This window comes from Suricata suricatta, chromosome 13 (genome assembly GCF_006229205.1).
Source record: "Suricata suricatta isolate VVHF042 chromosome 13, meerkat_22Aug2017_6uvM2_HiC, whole genome shotgun sequence".
Classification (NCBI taxonomy): Eukaryota; Metazoa; Chordata; class Mammalia; order Carnivora; family Herpestidae; genus Suricata; species Suricata suricatta.
In genome coordinates this window covers 21,218,275-21,232,880 of record NC_043712.1, presented here as the reverse complement: position 1 = coordinate 21,232,880, position 14,606 = coordinate 21,218,275, and the positions used below count along the sequence as shown (strand labels likewise).

General features: G+C 40.1%; 1 protein-coding gene across 2 annotated transcripts in view; it reads left to right on the top strand.

Moving 5' to 3' along the window:
• LOC115276189 (dnaJ homolog subfamily C member 25) overlaps positions 1 to 4,325 on the top strand; it is a 19,995-nt gene extending 15,670 nt beyond the window's left edge. Inside the window, exons 4-5 of one of the 2 annotated variants that reach the window (XM_029920076.1) lie at positions 45 to 368; positions 3,121 to 4,325. In XM_029920076.1, coding sequence (XP_029775936.1) covers positions 45 to 368; positions 3,121 to 3,243 — 447 coding nt within the window. In that variant the 3' untranslated portion in view covers positions 3,244 to 4,325. The remainder of the gene's footprint in view (positions 1 to 44; positions 369 to 3,120) is intronic. The other variant, XM_029920075.1, reaches the window with a different exon arrangement.
• The last annotated feature ends 10,281 nt before the right edge of the window (positions 4,326 to 14,606 follow it).

The window sequence follows — 14,606 nt, the reverse complement described above, 5'->3', positions numbered from 1 at the left end:
TTGGAAAAGCCAAAGAGAAGGGCAGAAACAAAAAGTCCAAAGAGGAAATTCGTGACAAGGAGGAGAGCATCATAAAGAACATTATAAAAAGTAAAATAGATATAAAGGGAGGCTATCAGAAACCACAGATATGTGATCTTCTCCTGTTTCAGATTCTCTTAGCACCTTTTCACCTGTGCTCATATATAGTCTGGTATTGCCGGTGGATCTATAACTTTAACATCAAAGGCAAAGAATATGGGGAAGAAGAAAGATTATATATCATACGTAAATCCATGAAGATGTCAAAGTCTCAGTTTGATAGTCTTGAAGATCATCAGAAAGAAATTTTTCTTAAACGGGAGCTCTGGATCAAGGAGAATTATGAGGTGAGTAATTACACTCTGCTGGGATTTTAGTGTCATCTTACTTTTGAAGTTAAAATTTGGTGTATGAGAATCGATCACAGAAATGCACTCTAATTTCTGAAATCCAAGATTTAAATAATAAATAAAGATAATTTTTATTGGAAGTGTGACTATATTTGGTAGTGGGATAGTGGGTTTTTAAAAAAAAATTTTTTTTTAATGTTTATTTATTTTTGATAGAGAGAGAGAGAGCATGAGAGGGGGAGGGGCAGAGAGAGAAGGAGACACAGAATCAGAAGCAGGCTTCAGGCTCTGAGCCAGCTCTCAGCACAGAGCCTGACACGGGGCTCGAACCCACGAATGTGAGATCTGACCTGAGCCAAAGTCGGAGTCTTAACTGACTGAGCCACCCAGGCGCCCCGATAGTGGGTTTTTAAACTATAATTTGTCTTAAAAGATGAACTTCAAATACTTTAATTGACTCATGCTGAAAATCTTAAGAATGGTCTAGGGGCGCCTGGGTGGCTCAGTTCGTTGAGTATCTGACTTCAGCATGGGTCATGATCTCATGGTTCATGGGTTCGAGCCCCATGTTGGGCTCTGTGCTGACAGCTTGGAGCTGGAGCTTGCTTTGGATTCTGTGTCTCCCCCTCTCTCTGCCCCTCCCTTGCTCATGCTTTATCTCTCTCTCTCTCAAAAATAAACAAACATTTAAAAAAACATTAAAAAAAAGAATAGTCTAATTTGTTGTGTTAAACTGCAGTGGGATAATATATATGTTTGCAAGGGTGTCATAACAACTTTCTGTTAATTGCTCTAATTAAAATTTGTTCTTCCCCAAATTTTCTTTCAGTCGTGTAAACGGAATAAGAGATGGAAATTTTGCTGAAATAACTTCATTTCAAAGTAAATGAGCACAGAATCTTCTGTGCTATATAATTAATAAATGCGATATAATTGTTAGCTATACTAGTTACCTTGAGGTAATCAGCTGCTTAGCTAAAGTCCTAGAGGAACTAGGCATCTCATCATAATGATATTATTTTAGGTTTGGGATAAATTAATTGACTAATGTATTAAATATAAGAATAAAGCACAGTGATGGGGTACCTGGCTGGCTCAGTTGGTAGGGCATGTAACTTTATTTATTTATTTTTGAGAAAGAGAGCATGAACTCACAGTCTGTAAGAGCCAAAGTCAGGCGCTTCACCAATTGAGCCACCCAGGCACCTCAACAGAGCATGTGACTCTTTCTTTTTCCTATTTTTTTAAATGTTTATTTTGGGAGGGGGGGGAAGCAAGCGCAAGTGGGGGAGGGGCAGAGAGAGAGGGGGAGATACCGAATTCGAAGCAGGCTCCAGGCTTTGAACTGTCACCACATGGAGCCCAACATGGAGCTCAAACCCATGACCCACAAGATCATGACCTGAGCTGAAATCTGAAGCTTAACTGACTGAGCCACCCAGGTGCCCCAACGTGACTTGATCTCAGGCTTGTGAGTTTGAGCCGCACATTGGGTAGAGTTTACTTAAAACAAAACAAAATAATACAGTGAGATCTTCTTAAGAAGTCTAAATGTATTTTTTAAGTTTATTTGTTTGAGAGAGAGCATATGCTTGCACTCATGTGAGCAGAGGAGGGGCAGAGAGAGAGGGAGACAGAGATCAGAAGCAGGCGTTGTGTTGACAGCAGAGTGCCCGATGCAGGGCTCGAACTCATAAACTATGAGATCAGGGCTTGAACTCATTATCCAGGAGATGATGACCTGAACCGAAGTTGGATGCTCAACCAACTGAACCACCCAGGCACACCAACATTCCTTTTCATAGGTGGTATCCTAAGTAGATTTTACTGAAGTTAGGGTTCCAGTCTGAATTATATTTAAGTAACTTACTATGAATTACCAGAATGTTTTGGCAAGCAGATATGGTTAGCCTGCTTGTAAATGACATAAAAATGGAAGGTAACATACTATTTTGCTCCTAAATTATTTGAAAAGTTTACTCTTAAGTAGGGTATGCAGCCCAGTTTACAAAACTGTATTTTTCATGGAGTACTATCCTGGGCTGAATTATTATATGTTAATTATATGAGGTGCTCTTAGTTATTATTACTTCCTAAAGTTTGGTAGTAAAATCATTTCTTTCTAAAATTTGATGAAACTGGCTATGAAAACTTGTCCATTTAGCTTGAGCTAACATCCATGAAGTTTTTTTTTTTTTTGTTATTAACCTGTGTGGTTTATTTAACCTTCTTTGGGAGCCTTAGTAAAATATTTTGAAAAACCAAAAATTATCTTCGAGGAGAAAAGTAAATATAAGTTCAGTTTGGAAACAAGTGTATGTAGAAGGTCATTTTGTTCCTTGGTTAGCATCAACAAATACTGAAAGTCATCAGTTACATTTTCAGAGTACCATATTAAAGTAATAGTGTGATTCTTTAATATTGGATATTAATTGTAGAGAGGAAATGTTTACATCCTTTAAACTCAGCTGATGTATGATTTCAATGAGGAAAATAATGTATTCTCAGGTTACAGAAATCAGTGACAAAAATTACTAAGTTCTTCCACAATTTTTTTTTAATTTAACACTGAATGTTTAGGTGCTTAATTGCTTAGTATTTTTAGATGCATAGTCTTCAGAAGACAGACCAGTACATTCATAGGTAACTTTTACCTGAAGTTATATTTGAAAAATGTAAATATGCTCTAAAAGTAATGACATGTTTCCCTTTGGATGGTAAAGTCATTTAGTGTTATTTATACTTACAGGTTTATAAACAAGAACAAGAGGAAGAACTAAAGAAAAAATTGGCAAATGACCCTAGATGGAAGAGATACAGGAGATGGATGAAGAATGAGGGACCTGGACGGTTAACATTTGTGGATGACTGAGGAATGCTGGAATGTTACTGTGCCAAACTTTAATTGTGATATTATTTTCATAGCTGAATTATTTTAGAATTGTATCAACTGCTCCTCAGCAGTACTTAAATTCCTCAAATATCTGATTACAGAATAATGTAGAAATTTAAACTTTCCCTTAAAACTTTATATATAAAACATTTATGATTGTTCAATTTTTATAATCTATTTCTGGATTTTGTTAAATGATCTGACATGAAAATTTATTAGTTGCCATTTAAAATTTGTATGTTTAGTTAAAATATTTGACATGAAAATTTATTAGATGTCATTTAAAATTTTTATGTGTTAAGTGTTTCCTTATTCTTTGTTCTAGTGCTACATTTTTCTGCTTCCATGGCCTCTCATATTTTCACAAAACATAAAAAATTACAACAGCATTTAATTACACTGTATCTTTAGACACAAACTTCTTCAGCAAAATTATTTCAACTGTCATGTCATCTTCATTACAGTCATTCTAGGATTGAAATATGTTCAAAATATCTCTCTAGGAGAGTCTTCTGCCAGAATGTGTTTATACTATTTCCCCCTGTTGTACTATTCTTAATAAGATCAGAAACTCTCCAGGAGAGTGAATCTACCTTCATGTCCTTGTAGGATGATCTTGATTACAGTCATTATAGGACTAAAACTATTCTCAAACATTTTTCCAGAAGAGACCTTGTATAAAGGTCTTTTGTATCACAGTATTGTTTCCCCTACCTACCCCTTCAGTTAAAGTAAAAATAAAAAACGATGGAGCAGAAATAGTGTACTGAAAAGTTGTTCATGTATTATGAAGTCTTTGAGCCATGAAAAATCCAGTGTACATGAGTGTATTTACATGCCTTTAAACCAGAAAGAGGAGGTGCATGGCTGTGTGCTGTTCTTTCAAACAATGAAATATATGTTTTATACATGTGGAAGTAATTCACACATAATTTGACTGAAGCAAGTATGATACTGCATCAGAGTATCAATACACAATCATGGTAGTGAATCAATACTCCTGTTAAAGGATGTATCTCATTGCTTCATATTAATAAAATGGTTGCAATATGTCACAAGTTTATGAGTATGACATTTAATTTTTAATTTATTTATATATATTTTTCAGTTTATTTGTTTTTGAGAGAGAGAGAGCATGAGAAAGGGTAAGGTAGAGAGGGAGACAGAATCCCAAGCAGACTCGACACTGTCAGTGCAGAGCCCACCATGAGGCTTGAACCCATTAAGTGTGAGATCATGAACTAGCTGAAATCAATGGACTGAGCCACCCAGGTGCCCAGAGTATGACATTTAAAAAAAATTTTTTCTTAATGCTTTTTATTTTTGAGAGAGAGAGAGAGAGAGAGAGAGAGAGAGAGAGAGGGAGACACAGAATCCGAAGCAGGCTCCAGGCTCTGAGCTGTCAGCACAGATTTCAACGCGGGGCTTGAACCCATGAACTGTGAGATCATGACCTGAGGGACGCTTAACCGACTGAGCCACCCAGGCGCACCCAGTGTATGACATTTTAAATCAAAGATTAACTGCTTTTGCATCAAAAGTTTTAAAAGATTAGATAATAGATCTGCAGAGTCTGTTTCTAGCAAAAGTAAACTAGTGCTTTCAGGAGCCCAGCCCAAATGTGACATATACAAAGAGGCAAGGAGGGAAGAGTTTTATCCTTGTCAGTCATTTAACCTATGAGTAAGGGCCTCAGTTGCCTCATTAAATGGAAAATTGGGGGAGGAGCTTAACTAGTTCTCAGTAAGATCCTCTGGCAGTTCTAAAATCCTGAAATATTTATATTTTTGTAAACTTTAGATAAAAGTGTTTCATACATGTACTTTTTTTTTAGGAAGGTGAAGAAATTACAGAGCTAAATTATAGGTAACTATGTTTCAAACCTCAAAAATGCCTAACCATAGATAAATGTCATTCAGAGGTGCTATGGTTATCTGCAGTCAGCAACTTCCTGTCTTAGAATTCATTATTATATTTAACACACAATGGTGTTTATCATCTAAGAACTGAAATATGTGCCATAGGTTATAGGGAACAAAAAGAAATACAGGTACTTGCCCCTCTTAAAATTTCAAAGAAACACGGTATTCTAGGTACTTTTTACCTAGTAGTAAAGAATCATAAAAGGACTGGATGAAACTGTTAGCATTAATAAAGGTTGGCTGATACAAACTATGTTGGACATTATTTTGGTTAAAATTTTTTTTAATGCTCATTTGTTTTTGAGAGAGACAGAGAGAGGGACAGGTGTGAGCATGGGAAGGGCAGAGAGTGAGACAGAATCTGTCTGAAGCAGGCTCCAGGCTCCGAGGCATCAGCACAGAACTTGATGCAGGGCTCAAGCTTATGAACCATGAAAACCTGAGCTGAAGGGATGCTTAATTGTCTGAGCCACCAGGCACCCTTGGATATTATTTTATATATCTGCTAGATTGTATTTTCCCTGGCTATCTAGAAAACTATTTCTGGAACTGCCCTCTCTACCAGCCTGCTCATGTGATAAAAGTTTGGATGCTCTTTTGGAATCAGGATCATGGCAGGGGACAAGATAAATAGACTCTCCTTAAGAGAAAGACTGTGATTTTTCTTTTTCCTTCCTTCAATAAAAGAAATGACTCAAAATCCTAGAGTGAAGAAAGAGTCGTTAGTTGTTACAAGAATTATTCAAGTATTCTGGATATCTTTACTGTCTCCATACTCTGCCCACCCCTCACCAAAAAACCCACAAAAGCTTCTCAATTTTATAACCACCTGAAGAATCCTGTGTAGAGGATCCCACAACCTCAGTAATTAGAAAATTTTCCTTGTGCTTCATTTTAAGACTATATCCATTTTTTGATGGATGTTTACAGGTTTATAGTGCATAGCAATAATCATTGCTATTATCACTTCATATAATTTTTAGTTCTGTGCTTCTTAGGATTATATATTCATGTCAAATATCTTCATAACAGATTCCAGTACTAACCCTTTCCTCAGTGGTCTTATTTCTTTATGAACTGTCCCAAGTTCTACCAATCACAAGTTGCTATTTCAAAGTACATCTATTAGCTAGGTACCATGTATATTATCTTAAAAACTACAATTGGCATGTAGGATTTTTAAGTGTGACATGAAAAAATAGTTGAGAGAATTAACAAGCATTTTAGTTTTATTAAATTTATGTTTAGTTCATTTCCTTTGAGACTGTTTTTTCCCCCTTTGGATAGTGCAGTAAACACCCAAACCTTGAAGATGTTTTGCTTGCGTGGAAGGAAGCCATTGCCAAGCTAACACTCAGCGAGGATTATGAACTAGTCCACTGGCCCTTAACTGCAAGTTTTGTGGAAAGTAAAGAGAAATGGCTTTTATTAGACCTTATTAAAATAGATCTAGCTACCTTAAGACATTAAATCATACATGATCTCTGTTGACTTGTAATTGTACATTTAAGGGAGATAAATATCAGTACTGACACAAACTAGTGTATGAAGTGCATTTTATTTCCAAAACGTGATACTCTTTCCATTTAAGTATGGGCTAAACATATTCAACCTTTCTGGTTTCCTCATCTGTGAAATGAGGGGCTCTTTCTGGATAATTAGGTTTAAAATTTTATAAGCCTGAAAATTCATATAGGTTTAGAGTCTGATGTAGATTAGATTACCTGCAATTGAGAACTGTTACGGGTATTTAAAAAAAGCTATATAATTAGTTTTAAACTTTAATCAGATTCTTAGTACTTCAAGGATTCAAAGTATCTGACAATTACATATGGAATGGATCACATGGTCTTAAGTCAGTGACATGGGGTTTCTTATAGACTCCTCTTCGGTGTCACTGACAGTTCTCCTTTTATAACCTCAGAAAGAGTGAGCCCGATGCAGTGGTAGGGCTCAGGTTTTGTAGTTGGATAGACCAAGGTTTGGCTTCTGGCTCTGCAACTGACCAGTAGCTTGACTTTTGGCAGGGTAACTCTGAACCCTAATTTCTCATTTTTAACTACTTCACAGGGCTCTTGTGAGAATTAAACAAGATAGGGGTAAAGTGTTGGCATATATTAAGTGTTCAATAAATGAGTTTTTCTTGCTTTTAGAGGTAACAGGGAAGTCATTTTCATTTGTTAAAATCCATGTTAATAGGAGAGTGTTTAGTGATGACTACAAACCCCTTGTTTCTTTACTCCTTTAATGAGTCTTTATCCCTTACCTTGGGCAAGGTACTGTGCTAGAGTGAAAAAGTGGTACTCCTCGGGGTTGGAACTACATTTTAGAGGCAGCTACCTGCCCTTTGTTGCCTTTGGAATAGAAGGTGAATCAGCTGAGATGACAACTCAAGAAAAACCAAACTTTCAGAGACAACAAACAATGATCAGCTATTTTCTGGTTTAAGGCCTACATTTACTTCAGGACACTATCAATGAGATAAAGAGGCAGGCTTGGAATGGCTGTTCAAAAGGACAAGTACCAGTAAGTTCCACTTCCTCCCAAAGTCTCAAAAATGCCTATGAAAATCTCTTGGAAATCTATAAACCTGCTAGTGAGCCTAATTCATTATTCTAAGTTCTAAAAACAATGCAATGGGTATAAGGAAGTGAAACAACTTCTATGATACATTACACGGTGTCCCATGAAATAACAGTTGTTGATGTGTTTTGCTGTTTCTTTTAAATTATTTTAGAAAACTGAAGGCACATACTATTGTCATTTTGACAGAACACTGGCAGAAAGGCATACCTTCCCATTATAGCATTATTTTTATGAAGAAGAATTATTTGAAGCCCCTTTTCTAGAAAAATAGCCCACTGTTAGTGACAAAACACATGTCAGAGGGTGAAGAATTGTGTAGGTCATAAAAGGGAAACAAAAAATTTGCTCTACAAGGACAGACCTTTTTGTTAGTGTTTATTTATTTATTTTGAAAGAGAGAGTGAGTGCAAGCAGGGGAGGGTCAGAGAGGAAGAGAGAGAATCCCAAGCAGGCTCTGCACTGTCAGCACAGGGTCCAGCTCACAAACCGTGATATCATGACCTGAGCCTAAATCAAGAGTCGGACACTTAGCCAACCCTGGACACTGACCTTTCTAAAAAGTACAGAGACTCTTTGAAACAGTGGGAATTTTTAAGTTCTTATTTTATTTCAAGTTTTCATTTAAATTCTAGTTAGTTACCATAGACGGTAAAATTGGTTTCAGGTGTAGAGTTTAGTGATTCATCACTTACATATAACACCCAGTGCCTGCCACAACAGGTGTCCTTAATCCCCATCACCCATTTAGCCTGTCCCCCATCCGCTTCCATCCATCAACCCTCTGTTTGTTCTCCATAATTAAGAGTCTCTTATGGGTTGCTTCCCTCTCTCTTTACTTTCTTCCCTTTCCCTTTGTTCATTTTGTTTCTTAATTTCCACAAGAGCAATCATACAGTATTTGTCTTTCTCTGACTTATTTTGCTTAGCGTAATATGCTCTAGTTCCATCCACAGCATTGCAAATGGCAAGATCTCATTCTTTTTGATGGCTAATATTCCATTGTGTGTATTTAGGGTGTGTGTGTGTGTGTGTGTGTGTGTGTGTGTGTGTGTGTGTGCGTGTGTACGCATACCACATCTTCTTTATCCATTCATCAGTTGACGGACATCTGGGTTCTTTCCAGAATTTGGCTATTGTTGATAATGCTGTTATAAACATTGGGGTGCATTTGCCCCTTTGAATGACTATTTTTGTGTCCTTTGGGTAAATACCTAGTAGTGCAACTGCTGGGTTGTAGGGTAAGTCTATTTTTAAATTTTTGAGGAACCTCCATACTGTTTTCCAGAGTGGCTGCACCAGTTTGCATTCCCACCAATAGTGGAAGAGGGTTCCCCTTTCTCCAGATCCTTGCCAACAGCTGTTGTCCTGTGTTATTCTTACCCATTCTGATAGGGTGAGGTGATATCTCATTGCAGTTTTGATTTGTATTATAAGTTCTGATTTTAACCAAGAAAAAAAAGTATAACAAATTCCTTAAAATAATATGTTGGTGGAGTGCCTGCGTGGCTCAGTTGGTTAGATGTCCAACTTCAGCTCATTCAGGTCCTGATCTCAGTTTGTGAGTTCAAGCCCCACATTGGGCTCTGTGCTGACAGCTCAGAGCCTGGAGCCTGCTTCAGATTGGGTATCCACCCCCCGCCCCTACCCTGCTTGTACTCTCCCTCTCTCAAAGATAAACATTAAAAATAATTAGAAAAGATAGTTGCAAATGACATATTGGACAAAGGGCTAGTATCCAAAATCTACAAGGAACTCACCAAACTCCACACCCAAAAAACAAATAACCCAGTGAAGAAATGGGCAGAAGACATAAACAGACACTTCTCCAAAGAGGACATCCAGATGGCCATCAGACACATGAAATGATGCTCAGCGTCACTCATCATCAGGGAAACACAAATCAAAACCACACTGAAATACCACCTCACACCGGTCAGAATTGCTAAAGTGAACAAATCAGGAGATTACAGATGCTGGCAAGGATGTGGAGAAACAGGCACCCTCCTGCACTGTTGGTGGGAATGTAAATTGGTGCAGCCGCTCTGGAAAACAGTGTGGAGGTTCCTCAAAATATTGACAATAGAACTCCCCTATGACCCAGCAACAGCACTGCTAGGAATTTACCCAAGAGATACAGAAGTGCTGATGCATAGGGGCACATGTACCCCAATGTTCATAGCAGCACTTTGACCAATAGCCAAATCATGGAAAGAACCTAAATGCCCATCACCTGATGAATGGATCAAGATGTGGTTTATATATACAGTGGAGTACTACATGGCAATGAGAAAGAATGAAATCTGGCCATTTGTGGCAACGTGGACGGAACTTGAGGGTGTCATGCTAAGTGAAATAAGTCAGGCGGAGAAGGACAGATACCACACGTTTTCACTCGTAAGTCTAACAGGAGAAACTTAACAGAGGACCATGAGGAGGGGAAGGGGGAAAAGAGTTAGGGAGAGGGAGGGAGGCAAATCATGAGAGACTCTTGAATACTGAGAACAAACTGAGGGCTGAAGGGGGAGGGGGAAAGGAAAGGGGAGTGATGGACGTGGAGGAGGGCACTTGTGGGGAAGAGCACTGGGTGTTATAAGGAAGACAACTTGACAATAAACTATTTTTAAAAATTTAAACTAATATATTGGTGATTGTTCATTTTAGCTGGGCCACGGAGGAAAGGATTGTCTCCAGGCCTTACCTCCTTTGAGAGCTCTAGGAATAACTGTATCTGTGGGAACAGATTCTACTCCTCCAGATGAGCAGTGACTTCTCTTAAAAGCTAAAATGAAAGTTCTTCTCCCTACTCCCCCTTTGTGAGATACTAGGTAAGCCATTTTCCTTGGTGGCTCTCAGTTTCCTCATCTCTAAAATTGGGAAGGGGTGTCTGAGTGACTCAGTCAGTTAAGCGTCTGACTTCATCTCAGGTCATGATTAGATCCCTGCACTGGGCTCTCAGCTGTCAGCAAGGAGCCCACTTCCAATCCTCTGCCTCCCTCTCTCTCTGCCCCTATCCTGCTCATGCTTGTGCATTCATTCTCACTCTCTAAAATAAACATTAAAAAAAAGTAATAATTGGGATGGACTACATTAGCTGAGTCTCTTCATTCTGAGGTCCATGATGCAAAAACAATGGATGAGAAGTCATTTTGGTAAAGTACAAAGCAAAACACAGATGGTCTGCCCTCCCCAATTACAGGCGGCACTAAGCTTGCTTGTTCATGGATCACTGTAGAAGGCTGCATGCTAAAACCTTGGTGTTTCTTTCCACACCCGACCACTCCTCTCCAAGAGTAGTGCAGTCAGTCCTACTGAGATGGGCAGAGATGGTGGGTGTATACAGCAAAAGGAAGGAGATGGGACACACCTGCCTGTGGCTGATACACAAGTATATTACGTGTCCCCTCAGTGTGGGCAGCCCCAAAGCTGCCTTTTCTAATTAGAGATAATCTCACTGCTTCAGCTCCATTGTGAGATGTCTCCCACATCAACATCTTGCCACTTAACATTTCCAACAGCCCAGAGGCATGTAGCAAGACTTGGTTTCTCCTAAACCAAACTCACCTTGGTTCTTTACTCCTGACATCCTTCACAGGCACCAGTTCTAGTGCACTCTGCTTCAGAACCCTTTCCCCCCTTTCCTTTGCATTTTGTAACCACCGTGCAGTACTCCTGATTTAGTCTTGTGAATTGTTCTCCACCCTTCCCTCACAGTCTGATCTAAGGCCTCATCCCAGCCACTCTCTCCACCAAAAAGACAAAACAAAACACCATTATTGACGTCATTTTGTTTCCTCAACTTCAGTTCATTTTGTATCCTCATCCTGGATTAACACTCCTAAAATGTGTTATTACCATGTGGCTATCCCATTGTTTGCCACAAACTTCTGTTTCTTTTGAGGTTTTCTCTGACTTTGAATCTTAACAGCTTTGTATCTTCTATTACTACCTAGGGCCTTCATTCATTCATTCATTCCGTGGGTACATGGCCTGCTCTCCCATTGCTGAAATGCTTTCCCTTCCTCTGGGCCATGTGCAGGACACATATTTTCAAAGTCTAGGTTATGCCATTTATGAAGAACTTTCTCTAACCCTTCCAGTCTGTATCTTTGCTCTGAGTTCTTTACCACATCTTTCTGACACATAACCATTCTATTCTGTATTACTCACCAGTCTAATAATGTTTCTAACTTGTATTTTCATCTTTTGACTAGAATGTGTTTTATGTTCTCTGTAGTGAGGGAACTTGTCACTAGAGAGGGCTTTAACATTTGCAAATCTGCTCTCGTCCTAAGAAAAACTTTAATACCCAAAGACTAAACACATAGTTCAAACACACACACACACACACACACACACACACACACACACAAAGTAAATGTTCAGTCTCAACACTACGATATTTAAAAGATTTGAGATACCATACCAATCTATTAAGTTGGTAAAGATAAAGGACCACAATGTTGAATTGTGATGGTACAGAGAAATAAGCAGTCTTCTGGTGGGAATAGCAATTACTACCACTTTCTGGAGGATAAAGGAGGGAAAAGTTTATGAAACTGTTTATATTTTTAAGCCATCAATTCCACTTTTAGGAATGCATTCCCCCTCACCCCAAAAAAGACATGCACAAAGCTGTAGTCTTACAGTGGTCATCATAGTGTTAATAGGGCAGCATATAAATTATGATCCAGTTGTACAATGGAATACCATGCAGTCATCAAAAATCATAGATGTAGGGTATATCTTTTCTGATTGCCGCTGGCCCCCTTCTGGTATCAGCATCCTGGTTTTCCTTTGGGGAACCACTCTTCCCTACCCCTCTCAGTTCATGTAGTCTGGTGTCTTAGCTTGGGTTCCTCAGAGAAACAGACTCTAAGATGGATGTTTTCATGCAGAAAGTTTACTGGGGAACGTCCAAATCAACACCTTTGGGAGAGTCTAGGGAGTGGGGATTGGGCAGAGGGAGGAATTAACTGTGAAGTAGTTGCCATAAAGGCCTCAGATGACCCCAGCAAGGAGCTGTGGATCATCTTTCAGTGTTGTTCTAACTTGAGGCAAGGGGCTTTGGGTTCAGCGCTTAAACATCCCACATCAGTGTGGAGGAGAGCGGACACTGGGAGGGATGGTTCTCAGCTAAGGGCAGTTCCCAGAGAAGGCATCAGCTGTGGCTACTCCCAGTAGCTGGAGGAGTGAGTGACTCAGTCCTAAACGGGGAAATTGGGTGGTACCTCTCTCCTCCTCCTCCAGGCCAGGCATTCCAACTCTACCGAATGCTTGGTTTCAAATAATGATTGGTTCCGGGTGGGCACATGACTGCATAAGGGGGGTGAGACCTAGTATGGAGTTTTTGTTGGAACAATGAGAAAAGAGCTGCTCTGCTCTGGAGTATACTAGGCTGGGACATTTAAAACATGAAACCTTTCTTCATAGGACCTCTTAGGAGAGTCTATTTACTACTGAAGAAAATGAGGCCAACACTCCGAAAAAGCAGAGCCAAGAGAGAGAGCCCCAAAGCTACTATTTGGGCAATTAAATCCACTACTTTAAGGTGCCTGGGCTTTTCATGCACACAAGCCAAAATATTGTGTTTTTGCATAATAAATTTGCATGAGTTCTGACAAATACAGTTGGCCTTTGAACAATGGTATCAAAGAGGGGGCAGGTAGGGGCACTGACCCCATGCAGTTAAAAATCCACATATAACTTTTGACTCCCCTCACACTTAACAATTAATAGCCTACTGTTGACTGGAAACCTTATCAATAACACAAAGTTGATCAACATATTTTATTAGCTGTATGTAATATATACTACATTCTTCCAATAATGCTAAATAAAACATTAAGGAAATTGTAAGGAAGAGAAAATATTTTTCAATACTGCAACTGAAAAAAATTCACAAGTACGTGCAGCCGCACAGTTCAAACCTGTGTTGGGGCGCCCGGGTGGCTCGGTCGGTTAGGCTGCAGACATCGGCTTAGGTCATGATCCCACAGTTCATGAGTTCAAGACCCACAACGGGCACTGCTGGCAGCTCAGAGCCCAGAGCCTGCTTCGGATCGTGTTTCCCTCTCTCATTCTCTCTGCCCCTCCCCTGCTCACGCTCTCTCTCTCTCAAAAATAAATAAACATTAAGAAAAAACCTTGTGTTGCTCATGGACTATTACTTTACAATGATGTACAATAGCAATAAAGGCAGTAATCACGATACACTACGTGGAAAAAATTAACACAAAGCATGTATATTTTACACATAGGGTTGATTCCAGTTTTGTAAAACAAACTCATGTACACAATTAAAAAAATGCAGCACAACAGAAACGACGGTTATAGCTAAACGGGGAGATGGGACGGGGTGGGGGTGGGGCTGAACTTGCAGTTCCTCCAGCGTTCCGCCAGGACGCCGGGGCCTGGGATTTTTGCCCTGCTGACCTTACTTACCTGCCCAGTCACGTGGCGGGGCTGTCGTGAGACGGTACCAGGTGACGCACAGACCGGTAACCGTGGCGCGGGAGCCTTCACGAGCTTACTTCAACTCCCGTGCCACCTTCGCTGCAGCCACCGGAGTCGCGGCTCGGTTTCTCAGGGTACGTCTCCTCCCGGTCCCCACCGCCCCTCCACCCCGACCCCCCCAGGTCGCGCCCGCTCCTCCGGAAGCCCCGCCGCGCTGAGGCGACAGACGCCCCGCGTGGGCCCACAGCGCGCCTCCGCTTCTAAGCGCAGGAGCGGGCACTCTGCAGATGAGAGAGCCCAGTTAAGTGTCACGTGACTCGGCACCCCCCACGGCCGCTTACCTGCGCTCCGGCCGAGCGCGGGCGGCTGCCGGGAGAGGCG